Genomic DNA, 19,309 nt, shown 5'->3' with positions numbered 1-19,309 from the left:
TCAACACAGTGGCGGTCAGAGTGTGGGTGAAACAACACAATTTGGGGCTCTTGGTGCAGTCAGGGGCCCTTGATGCTAATCACCCACACACCACTTGGTTAATGCCTCCTTTTCTCTCCGGACACATATATTCTGTGAAACACACAAAAACTTAATCTGTGATTATACATGCACCATAGTACAGGCTGAGGGTCAAAACTGTCAGTAATTTATGCTTTTAGTTGCAAAGCTACCATCTGTAAAGAGAGGTCAGTTACAAAGCTCTTGGCCCTGCCTATTTGATCTGAAGACCAGACATAATATAGATAGCCAGATGAGTTTCATCTCTGTTTGGCTTTGTCCAGGAAAAATGTGTCTTGAGCAAGCAAAAATCTACACATTCAACACTGTGTACTTGGTGCAAACCCACTGATAGTTTATTACTGCAATCACAGGTGCAAAACATCTCCAAGACATGCTGACAGTCCTGAAAGGAACAGGACTGAAACGCCTGAAGGAATTTTTCATTGCCTGAGAATTTTCAGTCTGTCTAGCTAAACTGCATAACATAGTATTAGCAAGGATCTGAATATCATTATGGTCCAGTTAGTAACACTGTACTGTGTTGTCACAGCTGGTTATGAAACAGCCCTGTTTGCAAAGCAAGGCAAGGGACAATTGCTTTGTCACGGACCAGAGCACTGAGGCAGTACTTTTCACAAATCTGAGTTTTCTCATCAGTGATACGAGCATTTTCCCCACACAGATATGCTGACTCACTGACTGTTTTGCAAGACAAAAATACTAGTATCAATGATAACTGGAATTATATATTAAGGTATTCTGTCTCCCTCCACAGAGTACATATTGCTTTCCATCAAATTTTTAGTAAGGCAAAATCTGTACAAGTGCCAGAAATGCTTCTGTAAATGCCACTTCTGCGTCCTCCTCCACAGCCCACAGCATCACCCAAGTCAGAGTGAGAGCCTGGGGCCACGGGGTGGTGTTCTGACACAGCCACTACACATCCAGGCTACAGCGGGGCCACATGTGCTGACCACAAAAATCAGATTTGTTACTCAGTGTGCAATAGGGCAATAATTACACGCTTGAGTGAGCCATGGAATATTTATTTCAGAGTTGCACAAGCCTGGATGCTTGGTGGAATTCCATGAATCAAGCACGCCAACTGTCAAAACTCTTCAGTATTTATACATTTTAGCAAACAAACACATTAATGTTCATTGGGTTCAAGTTGCATGATTCTCTTATTAATTATTATTCTAATCTTCTGTTGGTTAATTATTCCCTTATTTCTCGTGCTAATTAGTCCACATGCTTCTCTTGAATCGGTGGGCATCTTGGTCTGTCAGAACTGGAGCTGATTCAGCAGAGTTATTAATTTTTCCTTTATCTTCGGAGTTCTGCCAAATGTCTTTGTGTAAATTCTGAACTGTTTGTCTGACATCACTGAATCATGTCGTGCCCTAGACCTTAACAAGGAAATTCCACCGACAAAGAGAATTTGTCTTTCTAACCCTTGGACATCACTTTGAGCTTGCTTTGTAGCGTCTATCTGTTTCAGGGATTAAATCTCTTTTCTTGTTGATTAGGCTTGAAATTCAAGACGAAACATCAAGAACATCCCTCCTTAGGAAAACTTTCTCGTGCTGCCCGTTCTGCAGCAGAAGCAACTCAGCGCCCAAAACCGCTGCCGGCAGCCATCACCCCCAACCGCCGAACAGACCACCCCTATCGCCCTGAGTGGCAGCAATCTCAGCCAATAGCAGAGAGTCTAGGCATCGGAGGCGGGAGCTTATCACACCGCGACCAATCAGACATCGCAAATTGGAGGGGGCGTGGCTTGAGCGGCGTCGCCAAGGGCAGGAGCGCGGCGTCACTGCGGCTAGGACGCGGAGGGGCGGGGGCGCGTTTGGCGGACCTGGGTGCCCGGCAGCGGCACGATGAGCCTGGCCCTCAGGTCGGTACGAGCAGGTCGCTTTTCCGCTTGCCCCGTCCGGAGCCCGGAGCGCGGGTGGGGGTCCCTCAGGGCCGCGCCTCCCCCGATCGGGAGGTGTTGGCGGAACGCGGGGCGCGTTAGGCCGTGGCTGGGCCTGGGTCATCCCCGGCCTCAGGACGGTCACGTCTGATCCCTCTGGCGCGGCCGGGGGAGGATCAGGCCCGTCTGTCTGCCGGGAGAGGGACGGGTTCGCTTCTGGCTTGCCTGATGAGCCTTCAAAAGGGCTATGAATATGCATAAAGTTAAACTGCTCGGCTTTGTTTTGTTTATAAATTCTGATTTAGTAGATATAGCATAAAGGAGCCTGGCTCATGAATCCCAGTACCTGGCAAAATCTTGTTTTCAAGCGTAATTAATACGCTTACATGGCAACTGTGATCCTTAATTTTTAAGTCTAAGAATGTCATGTTTAGTATGGTTAAAGTAGTTGCAGAAGTGGCACCGAACTGCTTGTATTTGAGTACTGCTTTGTCTTTTGATAAATTAATTTTATGCTAAGCACTAAATGAGCACTTAAGTACCCAGATTGCTCTTTCAGAAGAGTTCGGTGTTAATCTGCTTTCAGATTTATAAATGGATTTCTTCATCGTAGTTCTCAAAATCTGGGCTCCCTGGATCTGAACTATTCTCCCAGTCCTAATTAAGTAGCTAGCTCATAGTTATTTTAGTCCTTCCAAGAGCTGTAGTAATCCAAAGCCTGTGTGAAATCACACTGTTTGAATTGGTCTGTTAAGGACATCTTACTCTTCGAGGGTATTGTGATTTGAAGCAGGCTCAGCTTCTGCAGCTTGCACTTTTCATGTATTTAGGATTTTTGCATCTGTGGTTGTTGAAAGCTAAGTCTACGTGTTTAATCTTGGGTTTTGATTAAAATTAGCAAATGGTTAACAAAGAAGGGCACAAAGCAGCTTATTAGAGGGGATTTGGAAAGTTAATCTTGCGGAGTTTTTTGTTCTCTGATCAGTAGTCGTTATGCATTCACCACTAGGTGGTACAGCACACATTCTGCCTCTGGTGCAAAAAGACAAATGAGTATAAAAAGCATTTTCCTGAGAGTATAACATAAACTATATAGTAATTTAGGTTACAGAGTACTTACAGAAATCATCTGGGCCAGCTTCCTGATCACAGCAGCTTCTACGTAAAGCTGGCTAAGGATGCTAAGCACCTTTTATAGTTAGTTTCAAAAAACAGCTGATGATGGAGACTCCTTCCCAGCAGAACTGTTCTAGCACATCACTGCATGCACTGGGAAAATGTTTCCCCTTAGATCCATCTGCAGTCTCCCCACCAGCTGCAGCTTTTCCCCTTAAATTTTTTAGTTATTGTCTCTTGTCCTTTTACTATGCTCCTCTAAAAATACAAGCTTATTCCTAGACTAGCCAACCCAAGAAATGGGGGCTGTCTTTGAACAAGATTTTCTGATTTGGGGGGGCTTGTTTCTTTTATATACACCAAAATAGAGCAAAAAGTCTTCAAAACGGTGTGTATGTGTGGGATCTGAAGGATTAAAAAAAAAATACCCTGCAAGTACCATTTATCTAAGAACTGTTACAGGCAACAAAGACAATTTGTAGCACCTAATACCAGCTTTAGTAGTCAGACTGTCTGGCCTAGTTTGGCCTCCACTGGCCTGTCTGTCCCCAAAATTATTTTATTTTTTTAAGCTACAGTGTAGAAACCAACTATTTTCATGAGTTGTATAATTTCAACTGCTCATCTAGTTTGTAACCTCAAGAAGCCTTTTTAACTGGTAATTTTTCTACCCTCTTGTTTTTGGTGTTGCTGCTTATTAACAAAAATGCCTGTGCTGATTTTATTTTGGGTGGGGGACTGGAGGTGTCAATCAGATTGTCTATTTCAAATGTTATTTTAAACTGTGAATACAAGCTGAGAAAATATTGACTAAGTAAGGTAGTGATTTCTAAAATTATGGTGAGTTTCTTATTGGTGGAAAAAGTTATCTACAGTGGCATCTTCCCAATAGAAATCTGTTACCCTACATTTCTTTCTCTTTCTATAGGAATGAGCTCTCAGTAGACAAAACCAAAAAGAAGAAAAGAAGAGAACTGACGGAAGAACAGAAGCAAGAAATTAAAGATGCCTTTGAGTTGTTTGATACAGACAAGGATAGAGCGATAAATTATCATGAATTAAAGGTGGAAGTTTTCTTTAATTTAAGCAGTTTTACAGCAGATAATATATGTTCCATAGTGAGCTCTTAAGATGTTGGCTATATCGTTAAAAACTTCCTTCATTGTATCTTGCTGGGTTAAAGGAGCGAGGGGAAAAAAAACAAGAAAAAAACAGGGAATACTCCATTGGTGTAAGAATAAACTTTTCTTCCACTTTTTATACTTAATGCAGTAACAGAATTGCTATGGCATTCTAAATATATAAATATATAAATATAGTCTACCAGGGATAAGCTTGAACAGATGACCAAGTGGGAAAAACTCCTGAAAAACTGATTATTTTTAATGACACTGTATAACCTAAAGCTTGCTGTTGGTTTCGGATGTGTAGGTAAAAGATGTAAATTAGATTTGTAAAACTGTTGGCTAAAGCCAGAGCTTACCTGTATTTTTCAAAAGAAAGCCTATGATTTGTAGGAATAAGGTGTGCTTTTTGCTCTATGTGTGGGAGGCTCAGTAGTTGCCCTTCCCAAAGAAGGATGCTTCTAATGATAGATATTAGTAGATGTGGTTTAGGATGTCTTTCTCAGTAAGGCCTCCCACCTGAAAGTCTACAGAGTAGTAAATGAAGCTCACTAAACTCGCCTTAAATCTTATATGCATTTTTATTCTAATTAAGGCATCAAGAACAAAAAGTAACTTTGGAGAGGCCCGTGTTTCACTGTCATAGAGGATGAGATTTTTTTTTTTGAAAGAATGCCTAATCCAGTGTATTAGCTCTACATTCTGGCTCTACCAAGTAACTCAAAGAAGGAAAAAGGTCTTATTTTTACTTAATTTGGTGTTACAGGAGTGTGTTAGGTAAAACAATTCCCCTTTGTTTTTTTCAGAGTTCATGTATTTTATCTTTGTTGGAAGCCACTGTGACTAGGGTTGTGCTGGGTACTCCCTTGGTTATGGTTATGCTTTTTCTGGTTATGGTATGCTTTGAATTCCCAGCTGTCATGATTGCTTGAAAAGCTTTTTCTTAGCTGTCTAATTAAATATTGTCACCCTGACGCTAATACTATGAAAGAGCAGAAATTCATAAAGAAAAAAGCTATCTCCTTCTCTACAAAACTGGCATATAGCATGAATTTTTGAATAACTACTTCAGTAGTTTTCCATGTGTGATTAGCCTTTATTCATCGATTTGAAGGAAGTCAGTGTAGTGTGTGCTGAGAAATTGCCGTCTATGGTGAAATGGGAAACGAAATGTGAAGAACTTCACTAATGGTAAAGTAAAATGTAGGTTGGCTTCTATGGCTGACTGGAAAAGCAGTTAAAAGTCTTGTGGGACTTACAAATCCATGAACATACACACTCGCCTTACTAATGAAGAGTAACTTGCAGAATTATTTTCAGTTTTGTCTCAAAAAGATAAGATTTTGAAATGGTTTTGGAAATGAGGAATTTACTTGTCCTAAGATGCATTTGGTCCAGTCTGTAAAATCCCTGAAAATGCAAACTTTTTTTTTCTCACTGTAACAAGATGTTCCATTTCCTAATAGTCATTCTAAATGGTTTTAATATTCCAAGCTCTTTTCCTTTTATTTATTTTATTTATTATAATTACTAAACTATTGATATACTCTTTCCCTCTTGGGCAAGAAGGTAATTACTGAAATTAAAAGGAAAATCTGTTAAATATTTATTTTGATCCTTATCTATGGTTGCATTTTCATTTTATTCCAAAAGGTGGCAATGAGAGCCTTGGGTTTTGATGTGAAAAAAGCTGATGTCCTGAAAATACTTAAAGATTATGATCGAGAATCAACAGGCAAGATCACCTTTGAAGATTTTAATGAAGTTGGTATGTGTCTGATTGTGTTTCTACCTCTAGAGATACTTAGCTTATAATAGTGAGTCCAGTTTCAAAGCTGTACTTTGTGGACTTCAATTATTTATTAAGAAATAGAAGTGGGAGATTTAATTTCATATTTGGTTTAGTATAGGTCAATAGTGAAGGAAGATAAATACTTGTTTTCTGAATTCTTAATTTGATATGTAGAGATGAATGATGGCTACAGTATAAAAGGAAGTAGGGTATACACAATCTCTTTCAAGCTTTCACGGAAGAGTAAATGCTGGTTTAAGGTGTAGATGTTCTTGTCTTGTTCATGGATCTCTGTAAGATTGTTCTTCCTGCTGTGGGAAAGGTATTTGGCACTGAATTTCATGGTAAGAAGTGCACACATAGACAAACAGATTACAGACTTCATATATTAAAAAGATTAGAGAAATTGAAGTAGATGTTTGATTTTCTACTAACAAGGATTTTCAACTGTTGATAAAGTCAGTAGAATTAGTTGTGTCTTTCATCTGAAATTTGTGTATTGTGCAATTTTAAGTACTTTGAGTGTGTAGTCTATCTGCAGAATTTTTAGACTTGATGTTTCCTTGAAGGTTTTAGGGATTTTGTTATGTATAATTTATGCTTTTGCATACAAAAGTACATACAAGAAGTAATCTGTGTGGGTTTATACTTCTAGCTTATTATGTCCGTTATAGTTCATTATGCTCATTATGATAGTCCATTTCTTCAAGGTATTATATTTCTGTAGATTTTATGGAACAAAACACCCAAACCCCCAGGACTTGCTCTTCACTAGAAGCAGCAATCATCTTAATGTATCTAACAATTAGTGATTGAAATGTGGCAACATTTAGTTGTTTAACAGGTTAGTACTGGACAAAATGTCTTGTTAATAATAGGTAATATTTCAGTAGTTATATTCCAGGTTAGATAACATTATTTTTGGTACTTTTCTGATTGATAAAGCCTTTTTGGAAGTATTTGAAAGAAAATGAGTGTATTGATTTAATAGCAATATTAGTCTTAAAATTGCATCCTTATGCTGTAATATTATGTAAAATGAATATACTGTTATTACCATGCAATTACTTTTCTAATTCCTGATGTCCAGTCCTGTTCATTGTTTCCTTGTTCTGGCCTGGCTATCAATATTAACAGTCATTAAGTGCTGCAAGAAGACAGGAAAATTCTCATAGAAAGTGCAGTACATACTTAGAAGGGGATTGAACCTGTTGGAAAACTTGAGTTGAAGTAGCATAGAGCTGTGGTGCCATATGACCTTGACACAGAATTAAATACAATATCATTTCCAACAGAAGATTGAGGAGTTAGATAAAATAGGTTATTGAGACATTAACTGTGAAGAGCAGCTGCTGAATATAGCTAAGCAATTCATGAGCCATCCATTTCTCTTAATTTAATGTTCAACTGAAGTATATAAAGATGTAATTATATTTTGTCTTCTATAGTTTCGTATTTAGAGACATTTTATTATTTTTCAGTTGTCTTTTTGCCACAAAAGGTAGCATTTTTCAAACAATACTGTAATGCAGTACTGTTGTTTTAGAAAAAAATATTTAAATTTAGGCTAAATCTGCAGATAAATGAACTTGATTGCTGAAGTTGGCTTATATGAGCATGAAAAATTCTTTCCCCTAAAGTTTGCTAAGCCAGAGCAGACTTGTAGCAGTTAGTAGCAGATGGCAAGTGGTTCTTTATGTGCAAGCGGTGTTGATGTGATTTTTAATGGCTTGATAATACAAGACTAGATAGCCCTGTAATACAAGAGTAGTAAGCACAAAGATGTGCAGATACATTATTGTTGGTTGGTCTGAAGTAATTACTAGAAAAATACTTCATGAGGCAAGTTTGTATTTTCTTTTGCAGGAACTGACAAATGGTTGCCTTGAAAAGAATAAAGGCTGAAGAATCCTTTCAGAATAAACATTTTGTAATTCATAGGAGCATCCTTTTCATAACCCCTATGCTTAGTCTTTTTTTTGTTTTCAGGTTTTGGGGGTGGGATGTCATTGGTTGGTTGGTTATGGGGGCTTTTTGGTTAGTGTGATTTTATATTTAAAAGAGAGGTTCTGTGTGAATGTATTTTTTCACTTACTGTTTCAGTGTTCTCCCCAGCTCAAAATTCTATCCTGATGAAAATATATAAAGTAAAAAAAATAAAAAAAAAAAATCACACTTTCATCTAAAAGAGCTTATGGTATTTTTTCTAAATTTGGAATTTTGAGAGAAAGGCATTCTGTATATGCTTTTAATTCCTATTGGAAAATATGTGGAAAGTGTGACTGTGACTGAACGGCTATGGAATTTTCCACTGCAACAGTCATGTCCCAAAGAGCAACTCATCCTGGGAAAACAGAGGTGAGAAAGAGAGGTCAGATGACAGCCAAACAGATATGCTCATTGAATTCTATAGAAATCTAAGAACAGGTGAAATCAGACAAGTGTTCTTCATATTATCTTAGTTCGCAAAGGTCATTCTGAGTTTACCTTTCAGAATTTTTTAATCTAACCTAAGTATCCTTCTTGCAGTGACAGACTGGATATTGGACAGAGACCCACAAGAAGAAATACTCAAGGCATTTAAATTGTTTGATGATGATGACTCTGGTAAAATAAGTCTGAGAAACCTGCGCCGAGTTGCTAGAGAATTGGGTGAAAATATGTCTGATGAAGAACTACGGGCTATGATTGAAGAATTTGATAAGGATGGAGACGGAGAAAGTACGTGTTGGCAAATAAACCACCATATAATCTTGTTCTTAATTTTGTTCCCCTTTTAGGTGTTACGTTGTTATAAAAATGTCCTCTTTAGTTCCTTTCTAGAGTACTTTGATTCCAAACATAATTTATCTTACAAGTAATGAAGAGGGTTGCTTTTGACAGCTACTAATCCTGGGGTCTAAGAATTTAATTGATTCACCATCAACTCTTACTCAACCAATGTCTATTAAAAGATGGGTGAAACTGTAGTTGAAGGTAGAAATAAGAGATTTCGTGTATCTACATTACATTTTTATTTCCTTATAAATCAGTAAAAGTATTGAAGTGCTGGGAGTTTTTTGATCACTTACTCTCCATATCTTAAGTGGCGATGTGTCATTGTTGTGATTTCAGCATTGGATATGGAGCATTAAGCTAATAAATCATGTTGGAAGTAGCCTGGGTCTGTATAGGATCAGCTTGGATGGCTCTTTAGCATACTTCTGGGCCTTGGAGTGCTGAAAAGCAGAGTGTGAAAAATGGCTCTGCAGTTGACAATGTCCATACAGAGTAAGCTGCAGAAGGGATTTACTAGGTAGATAATTAATTACCAAATCAAGTTCAATACTGTGGTTGTTAAATCATTGTGGACACTGAAACTTTAGAGTTTTTCATTATCTTCAAAACAACCTTATTTTTACATCAGAAACCTTAATGCCTGAATTTTGAGGATCACTCATTTAAGAACTTGTACCTGAAGACTATCAGTCCATTGAACACTATTTTTACAGAGTGGTGACTCATATATGAAATTTCAGTAGCAGGTCATCAGTTTTTCCTGTGACAATGGTATTTATGCTTGTAAGCATCTGTTGGACTCAAAACTCACAAATACTAGTGGAAAAAATGTTGTTGTCAGCCTTCTGACAGATTGTTGTGGTTTAAAACCAGTAACTAAAAAATTACTATTTCTTTCTATGAGATATGGATTTGAACAAGAGCAAAACAGGCTTAAAACTTAAAAGGAATAGAAACAGTTTATTAACAAACTACAAGAATAAGAACACTAGAATAAACTTCCAGAAAACTCTTTTATCTCTCACCACTTAACTATTCTTTTGTACACATGATAACATAGAGACAAAAAAAAAAAACTTTAGAACTTTAGTGGTCAAAAACAGTCTCAATTTTTGCTAGAGTCTTTCTTTCATTCTTTGTAGAGAAACAGAAGTCTCTTTTTGCCGATCTATGGAGTTTTTAGAGTTCACTCCTCCCATTCTACATCATTCCGAGGTGTGCATGGGTCAAATGAGTCTAGGGATACTAGTTTAAGGATGAGTTATTCAAAGGCAGAGGTCTTCTTCATCTGTCTCTGTGAGCCTTCCTGGAAAACAGCTTTTGCTTTGCTCTTCAAGGCTTCAAAGAATCTTCACTCTACTCATCTCCAGCAACTCACAGTATCACAATTACTCTCTCTTTTTTAAAAAGTCCACACTTTGAATACTTTATTCCTCCCATACTCTAGTCATGAATTAAAGGAGTCTTTTAAACTACTATTATCCATCTCCATAGCTTTTACAAAAAGATATTTCAGCTTCTCCTTATTCTCTCCTTCTTATTTAAACTTAACTCTTTCTCTCACTGTTTTTAGTCGTTCTATGATGTTTTTTGCATGTTGATTGTCTCTCTCGTTCTCTGTCTTTTCTGAGAAAAAGGAGTAATCTGTTCATTTATCCAAGTAGTAAAAAAATTAAAAGCTTTAGAAAGCTGCAAGAGTTCATAGTGTCAGGTTTCAGTCCCGCAGCAGAAACTGAAAACTAAGCTCAGCTGACCGACTCTGCTTCTCTCCCCCACCCCTCCCTGCGGCCTTGTCGGCCTGGAGTGGGGGAAGGAAGCCAGGACAGAGCTTGTTACCTTGTCAAAAGCCAGAAACCAAAGAGGGCAAGAGAACTCTGTCTGTACTTCTTAAGGGAGTGTTTACAAGTTGAATTCACTTTTTAATGGTCAGATCTGCTGTCAATTCTTGGAAATGACTGATAATTGGTCAGGAGGAAAAACTCCCATCAGCCACCAGCAGCTCCAACTTCCTCTCTTTCTAAGCTGTCTTAAAGGTAAAGCTACACCATGACACAGATAGTCTTCTATGCTATTTGACGTAGGTGTTATTTTCTGGAAGTCATTGTTGTAGAGGTGAGTGAAAGTAGAATTCTTTGTGCAAATATGTTTTGTCATGTGTTGATCTCCTGGAGCTGCCAAATGAGAATTGTGGATCAATGTTCTTTTGTCACATTTCTATTTGGGTACTACAAATAGAACATAGACCATTAGCTCTTCTCAGGAGGGTTATTGAGTCATAATTATTTTGTGTCAGTGCTACATTTCTTTAAATCAAATTGATCAGCTAAGACTAAGTGGCTTAGTTACCCCTTATTCAGTCATCCATTCATTGTCTTTGTTAGTGCAATCAAGCAGAAGATTGAATATGGAAGATTGATGGCATAATGTTTATGTATGGTACTGTTTATCCTTAAAGTTCTGCATGTTTTTTGTTCTTTAAAGACATCTGAGGCTGTTCCTAGCTTTTTAAGATTCATTCTGAGAAAGTAAATTAGCCTGTGAATCACCATTTCATTTGTCTCCAAACACCTGGGTCATGTGGCAAAATCTTGCTCTCATCTAATTCCCCTTTTCCTGCCCTCAAAAAAAAAATTTGAAATTGTTAAGTGTTAGCATTTTTTATTGTTATTTCAAATACAGGAATAATACCACTTTTGGTTTAACACCTTTATTACATTTGAGAGATTGTTTTGCTCACAGTGAAATAAGGTATCTCGTAGGCTACATGAACCCTTATGTTCCCAGCAAAACCACTGAGCTGTACTGGTAAGCTATACACAGATTTCTGTAAAACAAAGTATATTTGACATATTTTTGTCTCCCTTAAATATGTAAATAATCTTGTTTTGGTATTCCTGGGTTTAATAATTACTCCTGGTTTTGAGCACAACTAACTTCAAAAACTCCATGGTGTCAGTTCATGCAGTTTTGATCACCTTGTGTGGATGCAGCTGTAGGAAACACTATCCAGTCTCATGTCTCGGATTTTAGCACAGAATTATGTACCCAACCCACCACTGAAAAAATGTGCACCTTTAACTCTCAAGATTCTAAGTCAACTTCATTAAGTTATCTTAATATTAGTTGTGATTCTAGTTCATTCTTTTATGATTACTTAAGTCATAGAGTTGAGAGAAATCTGATGCCATGAAAAACAGTGCTTCTGCGTTCATGGTGCTTAACTTGTGAACAGATTCTACATCTGAAGAGGAATAACTGGGATTACTTGGGTTACTGGGAATTGTAACTACACTGGTTTTTGAAGTTTCTTTGTTCCAAAGTTTGTTTGTCATTACAGTGTTGTATTTTCACTTTTCAGCATGGTTTCAATGATGTTGTAAACCAGAGAATATTTTTGAGACAAGGGTTGAATTTGTGCTGTTAGTGTATTGTTACTATGTTAAAGCTGTGGAAATGCTTTTAAAGTCATACAGTGACAGTATTTTTGTGTCTTAGAATTAGATGTAGCTACGTGATAGACTGGTGTTTGAGAGCATAGGGCCCTAAGCTAGACTAAATCTACTTGTTTCCTAATTTTTTACATACATCACACTAGGACATACTTAGTTTTTTTTATTTTTTATTCTTTAAAATAGTTGAATTTCTTTAATTTTCTTCTAGCTGTTGAATGTAGTTCTTTCTTTGCAGTGCTTTGTTTAGGAATAGCGTGGGCATGTTGGCTGGGATGGATTATTGTCAGGGCTTTGTATGTGTCTTGTCTTTTCCATACCACCGACTTACTCTAATCATTCCCACTACAGTAATTAGTTGCAGAGTGAACATGTTCACTGGTTAATTCATTTTCAGTGGCTATGTTGTAACATATGAGTAAGGTCAGTACCTCAGGTATAACTGCAGCAAAATAATTAATGAATGCTAATTAATATACTGTTATGACTTAATTTCTTCAAATGTATTTGTGTAAACTTTTTGTTAATTATAAATGAAGAAAGTTCAGATGGGTAAAGGCGCATCAAATGTCTATTTTAATTCTAGCTAATTTATGGGATAATTGCTAAATGTTTTTAAAATTTGTTTTATATTTGGCAAGTGTTACAAACTGGGGAGACAGGAATAGCATTGTTTGATCTGTGATGGTAGACTGGGTGTAATGGTTTTGAATTAAGATTTTAACAATAAAACTGAATTAAATCATAGCTAGCTGAGCTATTGTTGCTTGAGGAGTACTTGCTTAATAAAATTTAGCTACCATTCTTAACATTTTTATATATCTTTAAAATAATACTATTTTGCATAGCCATCTTACATGTGTTTCTCAGGATATATTTTTTTTTCCTATCATGTTTCACTTTTAGAATATTTTTACTTTCATAATGAGGAATAATATAAGGGATTATAAGTGAGCTAGATTCTGGCTTTAGTATTCCATCTAAAGCTTCCATTCTGACTTCATGGTAGGTGAAAAAACCTGTGCAAAACTGCTGTTCTAGAAGCACACTTGTAAACACAGTGATTGATAAGAGGCAACAGATACTAGCAGAGAAGCCTTTAAGTAAAGTACAGATATGCATTATTTAATTTTATGGTTTATTGTTGTTTGCTGTTGTCTAATGATTTTTTTTTCTTTTTCTTCTTTCTTTTTTTTTTTACAGTCAATCAAGAAGAATTTATTGCTATTATGACTGGAGATATTTAGCATTAGAAGAAAAGAAATTAACTTACCACAAAAGGAAGGAGTTGTTGGCAGCTTCCATTACAATGTTTTGTACTTTCATTTATTTTGGTAGCTGGAGTGGTACAGAAAGTTACTTGTCACAGGACCAAAATAAAAACAGGTTACATGCACTGATAATTCAGGACTTGTATCATTAAATACTATCACTAGAATAATTAATGTAATATTTTAGAACAAGTAAGTAGTGCTGCATTTCAGAATATTTAAGTAACTGTTTCAAAAACAGCCTTGTCTCAGATTTCTATATTGTATCATATTACAAGAACCTTTGAAGTTCTTGACTTTGTGTTAGCATTAGTTGTGGCCTTAGTTTTGATACATAAGGTTTGATAAACTTCCAATAAAATGTTCTTTACTACTACTTGAAAGTGTTACTATTGTACTTCAATATGAACTGAACTAGAAGGGACAATGACTCAGAGAAAATAATTATTTTCTTTTTTCATTTACAAGCTTTTACTTCTGCTCTTTTAGACGAGCTGCAACATTCAGTGAGCAAGCACATGCATCTTCAAAGATGCCATTTATTAATTCTGTTACCCCTGCATGATAACTAATGACATGCAACTATGCATGAGGATAGACTGATTTCAAGATATGTTTAAATCACTCAAAAGTCAGCCAGCCATTTTCTCTCCAGTATCCACAGTTGTGATAATTGTGGCGACAATGACAGGGGCAAACTTCCTGAAAGCCAAGTAGTATACTTTAGAATCTAATAATAAAAACATCCCATATGAAATATAAAACATATTTTAAAAATCCATTAAAAGACCTGCAACATCCCCCCGCAACTCCTAACCAGTATTTTGCAATCTTAGATTTGTTTGGGAGGTGAATATTTAAGGGAGAACATTCAGTGTTTGGGACTGAGCCTATGGCTGGCTCTTACCAAGTATTTTCTAGGATCAGTACCAGAATTGTCCAGTTCAGAAGCTTCTGACTTTGCTTTTAATTTTTTGTTGTAAACTGTTTCAGGGACACTTTTAGTTTTTGCAGACAAAGTGATAAAGAACTGGAATGGGCTTTAGTAGTCTTCACAAAACTTCTTCCTCAAAAATCCTACCTTTGAATGTGTTAAATGCTCTAAAATGCTGTAGTGGTCTTTATGGGGATGGTACCATCTCTATAGAGGTGGTACTTATTTTTTGAGAGGTGACCACTTACTCTTCCAGTAGGTTGTATTTTGTGTCTTCTGAACTGAGGTCTTATTTCTGGCTTTCACAATGTACTTGATAAACCTTACTTTGTTCTTGCAGACATAGCAGCATTTGTTATGTAATAATAGTAAAAGGCTCCATAAACACAGGCCAATGACTTGGAGAGAGGTCTTGTAATTCACTCAGACTGTGGGAGTGACACAGAAGGGAAAAAGAAACAATCAGTAGTAGTGATACTATCTCAATGTTTGGTTTTACTTTTGATTTTATTTTGCATTTCAAAGATTTTTGTGTTTCAAAACAATGTTTGTTCTGTCCTGCTGGCTGATGATCTCGGAGCTATGTGTACTGGGGTTGTTTCAGTTTCTGTTGACTTTTCTTGATAGTCACCACCTGACAACAATTGTGACAAAACAGAGACCAGAGCTTGGTAAGATCTGATCTCTGAACTTGTAACTGTCAGCTCAGCCCCAGCACTGACACTACATTCAATTCTGTGTGTTCTGTGAGGCTCACACCTATCCTGGTACATTTTTTTTGTAGTTCTCTTGGTGTATCATAGGATATAGATTCCCAGTTTTTTTCTTTTTATACTTTCCTGATATCACAGAGGAAGAGAATAATTGGGTGGCATATTTTATCATCTCTGTTGTAGAACAGTGCCAAGGTTCAGAAGTCATTGCTATGTATGTACTAGGTGTGCTGTTGAATGTGTCTTATTTCTAGACTTGCAAAAATGTGTTAGTGTTTAACGAACAAGATCTGGCTTGGAGTACCTGGGACCTTTGCTATGGAGGACAGTGATGTCAAATGGCATCTTAGGAAATGTAGTCCATTACACTGAAATCACTGGAACCTCTTTTTAAGAGCTTGTAGTAACAGTTGTTTAGAACTGTGCCAAAAATCAATAATGCCATTAATGAATCCCTAATTAATCCCATGCAACTCTGAGTAAATTGAGAACTTTCAAATGAATAAAAATACCATGTTGGAATCCAGTGTACACCAAATACTACAAACACTGACTTATTTTAGAGCTGTCTTTTACATACTAGGTTTGTGACCTCAAACATATTTGGTTTGTGTTTATGCATGGGAAAGTTTCCATGGTACAGTTAAGTCATCAACAATCAGACAATTAAGGTTACATGTACTGCATCATGTAGAGGCTCTGTTTGAGTTAAGCATCTTGAGTGTTTTGCTGGTATGCTTGACTTTACCATGTACAACAGAGCTGTGCTTAATCATGCTATTGGAGCTTGGCGAAGCGGAAAAGGGAAACCCTGAAAATTTGTCTGGGAACAGAGCAGAGGCCAAAGAAGCAGTTTGTCACAGAAGGGATAAGAACGGAGCCACTGGGAAGGGACACAGCTGGCCCTGAACTCTTAAGCTAAGCCACAGGCCTGAATGGCAGCCCAAAGGGGAGGGCATCAGGGTCCATGTTGATCTCTTTGTCTCTGGTTTCTCAAGTTCATAGTAGAGTTCATATATAAAACTTCTCTTCCTGCAGTGTGGTTGCAGCTCAGGAAGACGTTTCTGTTGTGGCTGGCATTGTTGGCGATCATGTGGTGGTTAAGCAATGAAGCAGAATGTGCAAAAATCCTTCAACTGTTAAATCCCTGCCCTGAGAAAGTTTTGCAGCGTATGTGTAGTTCTGGGATATTACAATGTAAACTTTTGTCAGGAAAATAAAACCACAAACACCAGATGTTTATGTCCAAAAAGGAGACAGAGAAGTCCTTTTACTTTATTCAAATAAAGGGAGAGGCCATGGGGCATTCCCCTGGGGTCGCCCAAAGTTTTGGAGGACACACCCTCCTTTTAATCCTAATTTCCCAGCCACTTGTCCCTCTCTCTTTCCCCATTGGCTGAGGTACTTGAGAGGTACAGACTTGCCAGAATGCCTAAGATTCCCCTCTAATGTATAACCCTCCCTCTTTTTAATTGTTAGGAATACATGGTGTTTCCCCATTGTCTCTTTCATCTTTCAATATCCAATTTCATTTATCATCAAACATACAGTTTGTTTGTAAATGCAAATATCTTTTTTCCCATTCATCAATCAGTGGAATCTTTCCCATTGTTTCTTTATCTCAGAGTGCTAGTTTTATTTACCAGCCGACCCACAGCTTGTTTGTAAAGACAAATCTGTAATTCCTCTCACTTTGTTAGCAGAAGTTTTAATCCCAAATAACAAAAGAACAGAGTATTATAGCATTGGGTGGTGAGGAAAGTGTCTGGGCAGGCTACAATCATACTCACACACATGCTCACAAGCATGCTACAGATAGCAGAGCAATGGCAGAGAGCCAGGAAGGATCTTTGTATGGAGTTCCAGTGGGGGTTATTACAGTCACACACCGAAAGGGTCCAGGAACAAAGACAAGGAACAATGCAGGGTGCAGGAATATATATGGGGTATGAGGGGGTGGATCCAAGGGTCCAATAGGAACAGGGTAAAGTGGTGCATGGGCAGGGTCAGGGAGAACCAATGGGAACAGGGGCGGAGGATTGCAGCAAACTGGGGCCAGTGGGAAAACAAGGAAGGGATGACTTTCTAGGGGAAGTATATAGAAAGTAAAAAAGGGGAGGAATGGCCAACAGGCCAACTGGGTACATATAAGTGGGTTGCAGTGAAATGGTACAAAATGGTGCAAAGAACTATGGGAAAAGATTTCTTCCTTCTGTTCTTATATGAGGGAAGACCTTGTCTTTATGCTTTAACTTCATACATTAGAGGCCTCCTTCCACACCATCACTGTCCTTGGCTCTGGAGCCTCCACAGAATATAAGGACAATTGTACCAAATGCATTTGCCCCATAGATTGCTTATAGTTGCTTATAATCCCTCACACCGTTGGAGGTTTTTTTGTGGACTCTTACCTGATGGATGTGCTCCTCTGTTGAGACAGATTTTAGGAGAAAATGCCCTGGAATGATGAGCATTTCCTCTAAACAGAAATGGCCTCAATAACTCCCTTTTCTTCTGCCAATGAGAGAAATGGATACCGGGCGGCATAAGTGAAAAAAACCCTGTTTATTAACAAAAAAAAAAAAAAAAAAAAGCTGTCCTCAAGGCACAGAAAAAGAAAGAAAAAAATTGAATAAATGTTAGCTATTGAAATTGTGGAACCTTATCCCCTCCCAGAGAAGCAGTCTCAGCCTTCTCCAGGGAGCCCGCGCGCTCCCCTCGTGCACTTCCGGGCACGGCCGCCAGGGGGCGCTGTGCCGCGGCTCACGCGTCTCTCCCGCGGGAATGGCAGTCGGCAGAAGATAGGGATAAGGAGCTTCCTATAGCAACCCCCAGAACCATGGTGGATAGCAGAAGGAGCTGTATCAGGACCCTCAGGAGAAGCAAGCTGGGATGGCAGGATGGGCTCACCAGGAGGTAGCAAGCAAGCGGCAGCAGAAACTCCACAGCCGCAAGCTGGACCGCAGGCCCTGGTGGCAGGCAGGGGGTGAAGTACTGTAGTGTAGCAAAAATCCCAGAGCAATGGCAGAGGCATGCTCTTACTAAGATGTTACACATACTAGCAGAAAATCAGTAGAAGCATCATATACTTCTAGAGAATGTGCAAGTGTCTTATGATTGCACAAATAGTACATCTACTGTAAAACTGTTGCTAAGCAAACTAAACACTGGCGATTATCAGCAGTCAGAAGTGATAGCTCACAGAATACATAAGTGGAAAAATTTCCATATGTAGGTCTTTTTAAAATGACATATGAGTGTATTGGTGGTGGAGGTTGTATTTTCCACTTTTTAGCCTTTACTATTTTGAAAACCACTTTTAAAAGAGTACTTTAATGAATTTCAAAAGAAGAAATACATTTAAAGGAATAATTCCTTTAAAATATTCCTCTTAAATGGATGAAGAATAGGCCTAGGAGGAAGAGGTTATGTCTCTGGTTCCATGGTTCAAAAGGATTGGCTGGGGTCCCCTGTTTGAGTTTGAATCTGACCTATCAGTAACATCCCTGGGGACTTGTTTACTTTGATCTTCTAACGAGCTAGGCTAGTTGAGTTGGTGTCTGTTAAGCCAAATTATCTGTACAGCTATAGACCAGCAGTTCCCCCTTTCTGTTTTAAAAAATGCAAGATGTTCTCTGTCATCCTTTTGCAAAGGCCTTTTGCAGACAGGATGACAGGACAGCATGATGACACAGATGACTCTATCCAACTCAACAAGCCTGGCCTCTCCCAGCCAGTGATGTATCCCATATATCATTGAAGTTGTAACATTCATTCCTGCTGTCAGGCAGGATCACCAACAATACAAGTTTTCAAGATGGCACAGTGCAGGCTTATTATTTGGAAGTTATAAGCTTGCAATTTAACTATAAACAGGAAATATTTCAACTTTTAGAACTGTGGGAAGCCAATAGTTCAGGTCTGTGACTCATATCCTTAAATATATAAAATCCTCAATTCCTCATCTTTAAATATATAAAATCTGCATGTCCTTAAATAGATAAAGTCTTTAAATAAACTGTTATCTCAAAAGGTCCCACATTTCCATGTATCAGTTACGCTAGTTGTTTTAACTCACTGCTCCACCACGTCTGCTGAAGCTTCATCAGGAAGATGTTGTCTCTGGTCCTGAGCAGGATGCAGGGCAGGGCAGA

The 19,309-nt window shown here is 37.9% G+C and overlaps 1 protein-coding gene across 2 annotated transcripts; it reads left to right on the top strand.

Moving 5' to 3' along the window:
- The first annotated feature begins 1,834 nt into the window (after positions 1–1,834).
- CETN3 (centrin 3) lies at positions 1,835–13,884 on the top strand. 2 transcript variants are annotated; one of them, XM_005532429.3, is made up of 5 exons: positions 1,835–1,960; positions 4,023–4,158; positions 5,872–5,986; positions 8,540–8,731; positions 13,441–13,884. In XM_005532429.3, exons 1-5 carry the CDS (start codon positions 1,944–1,946, stop codon positions 13,482–13,484), a joined length of 504 nt encoding a protein of 167 aa, XP_005532486.1. In that variant the 5' UTR covers positions 1,835–1,943; the 3' UTR covers positions 13,485–13,884. The 2 variants fall into 2 exon arrangements, with proteins under 2 accessions (XP_005532486.1, XP_005532485.1); XM_005532428.3 differs by lacking the exon at positions 13,441–13,884 and having other exon boundaries at positions 8,540–9,800.
- Positions 13,885–19,309: the final 5,425 nt, after the last annotated feature.

The sequence above is a fragment of the Pseudopodoces humilis genome, chromosome 4 (assembly GCF_049639895.1).
Source record: "Pseudopodoces humilis isolate 2021_Gansu_Grassland_sample_001 chromosome 4, ASM4963989v1, whole genome shotgun sequence".
In the NCBI taxonomy this organism is placed as follows: domain Eukaryota; kingdom Metazoa; phylum Chordata; class Aves; order Passeriformes; family Paridae; genus Pseudopodoces; species Pseudopodoces humilis.
This window is presented reverse-complemented; position numbering and strand designations above follow the sequence as displayed.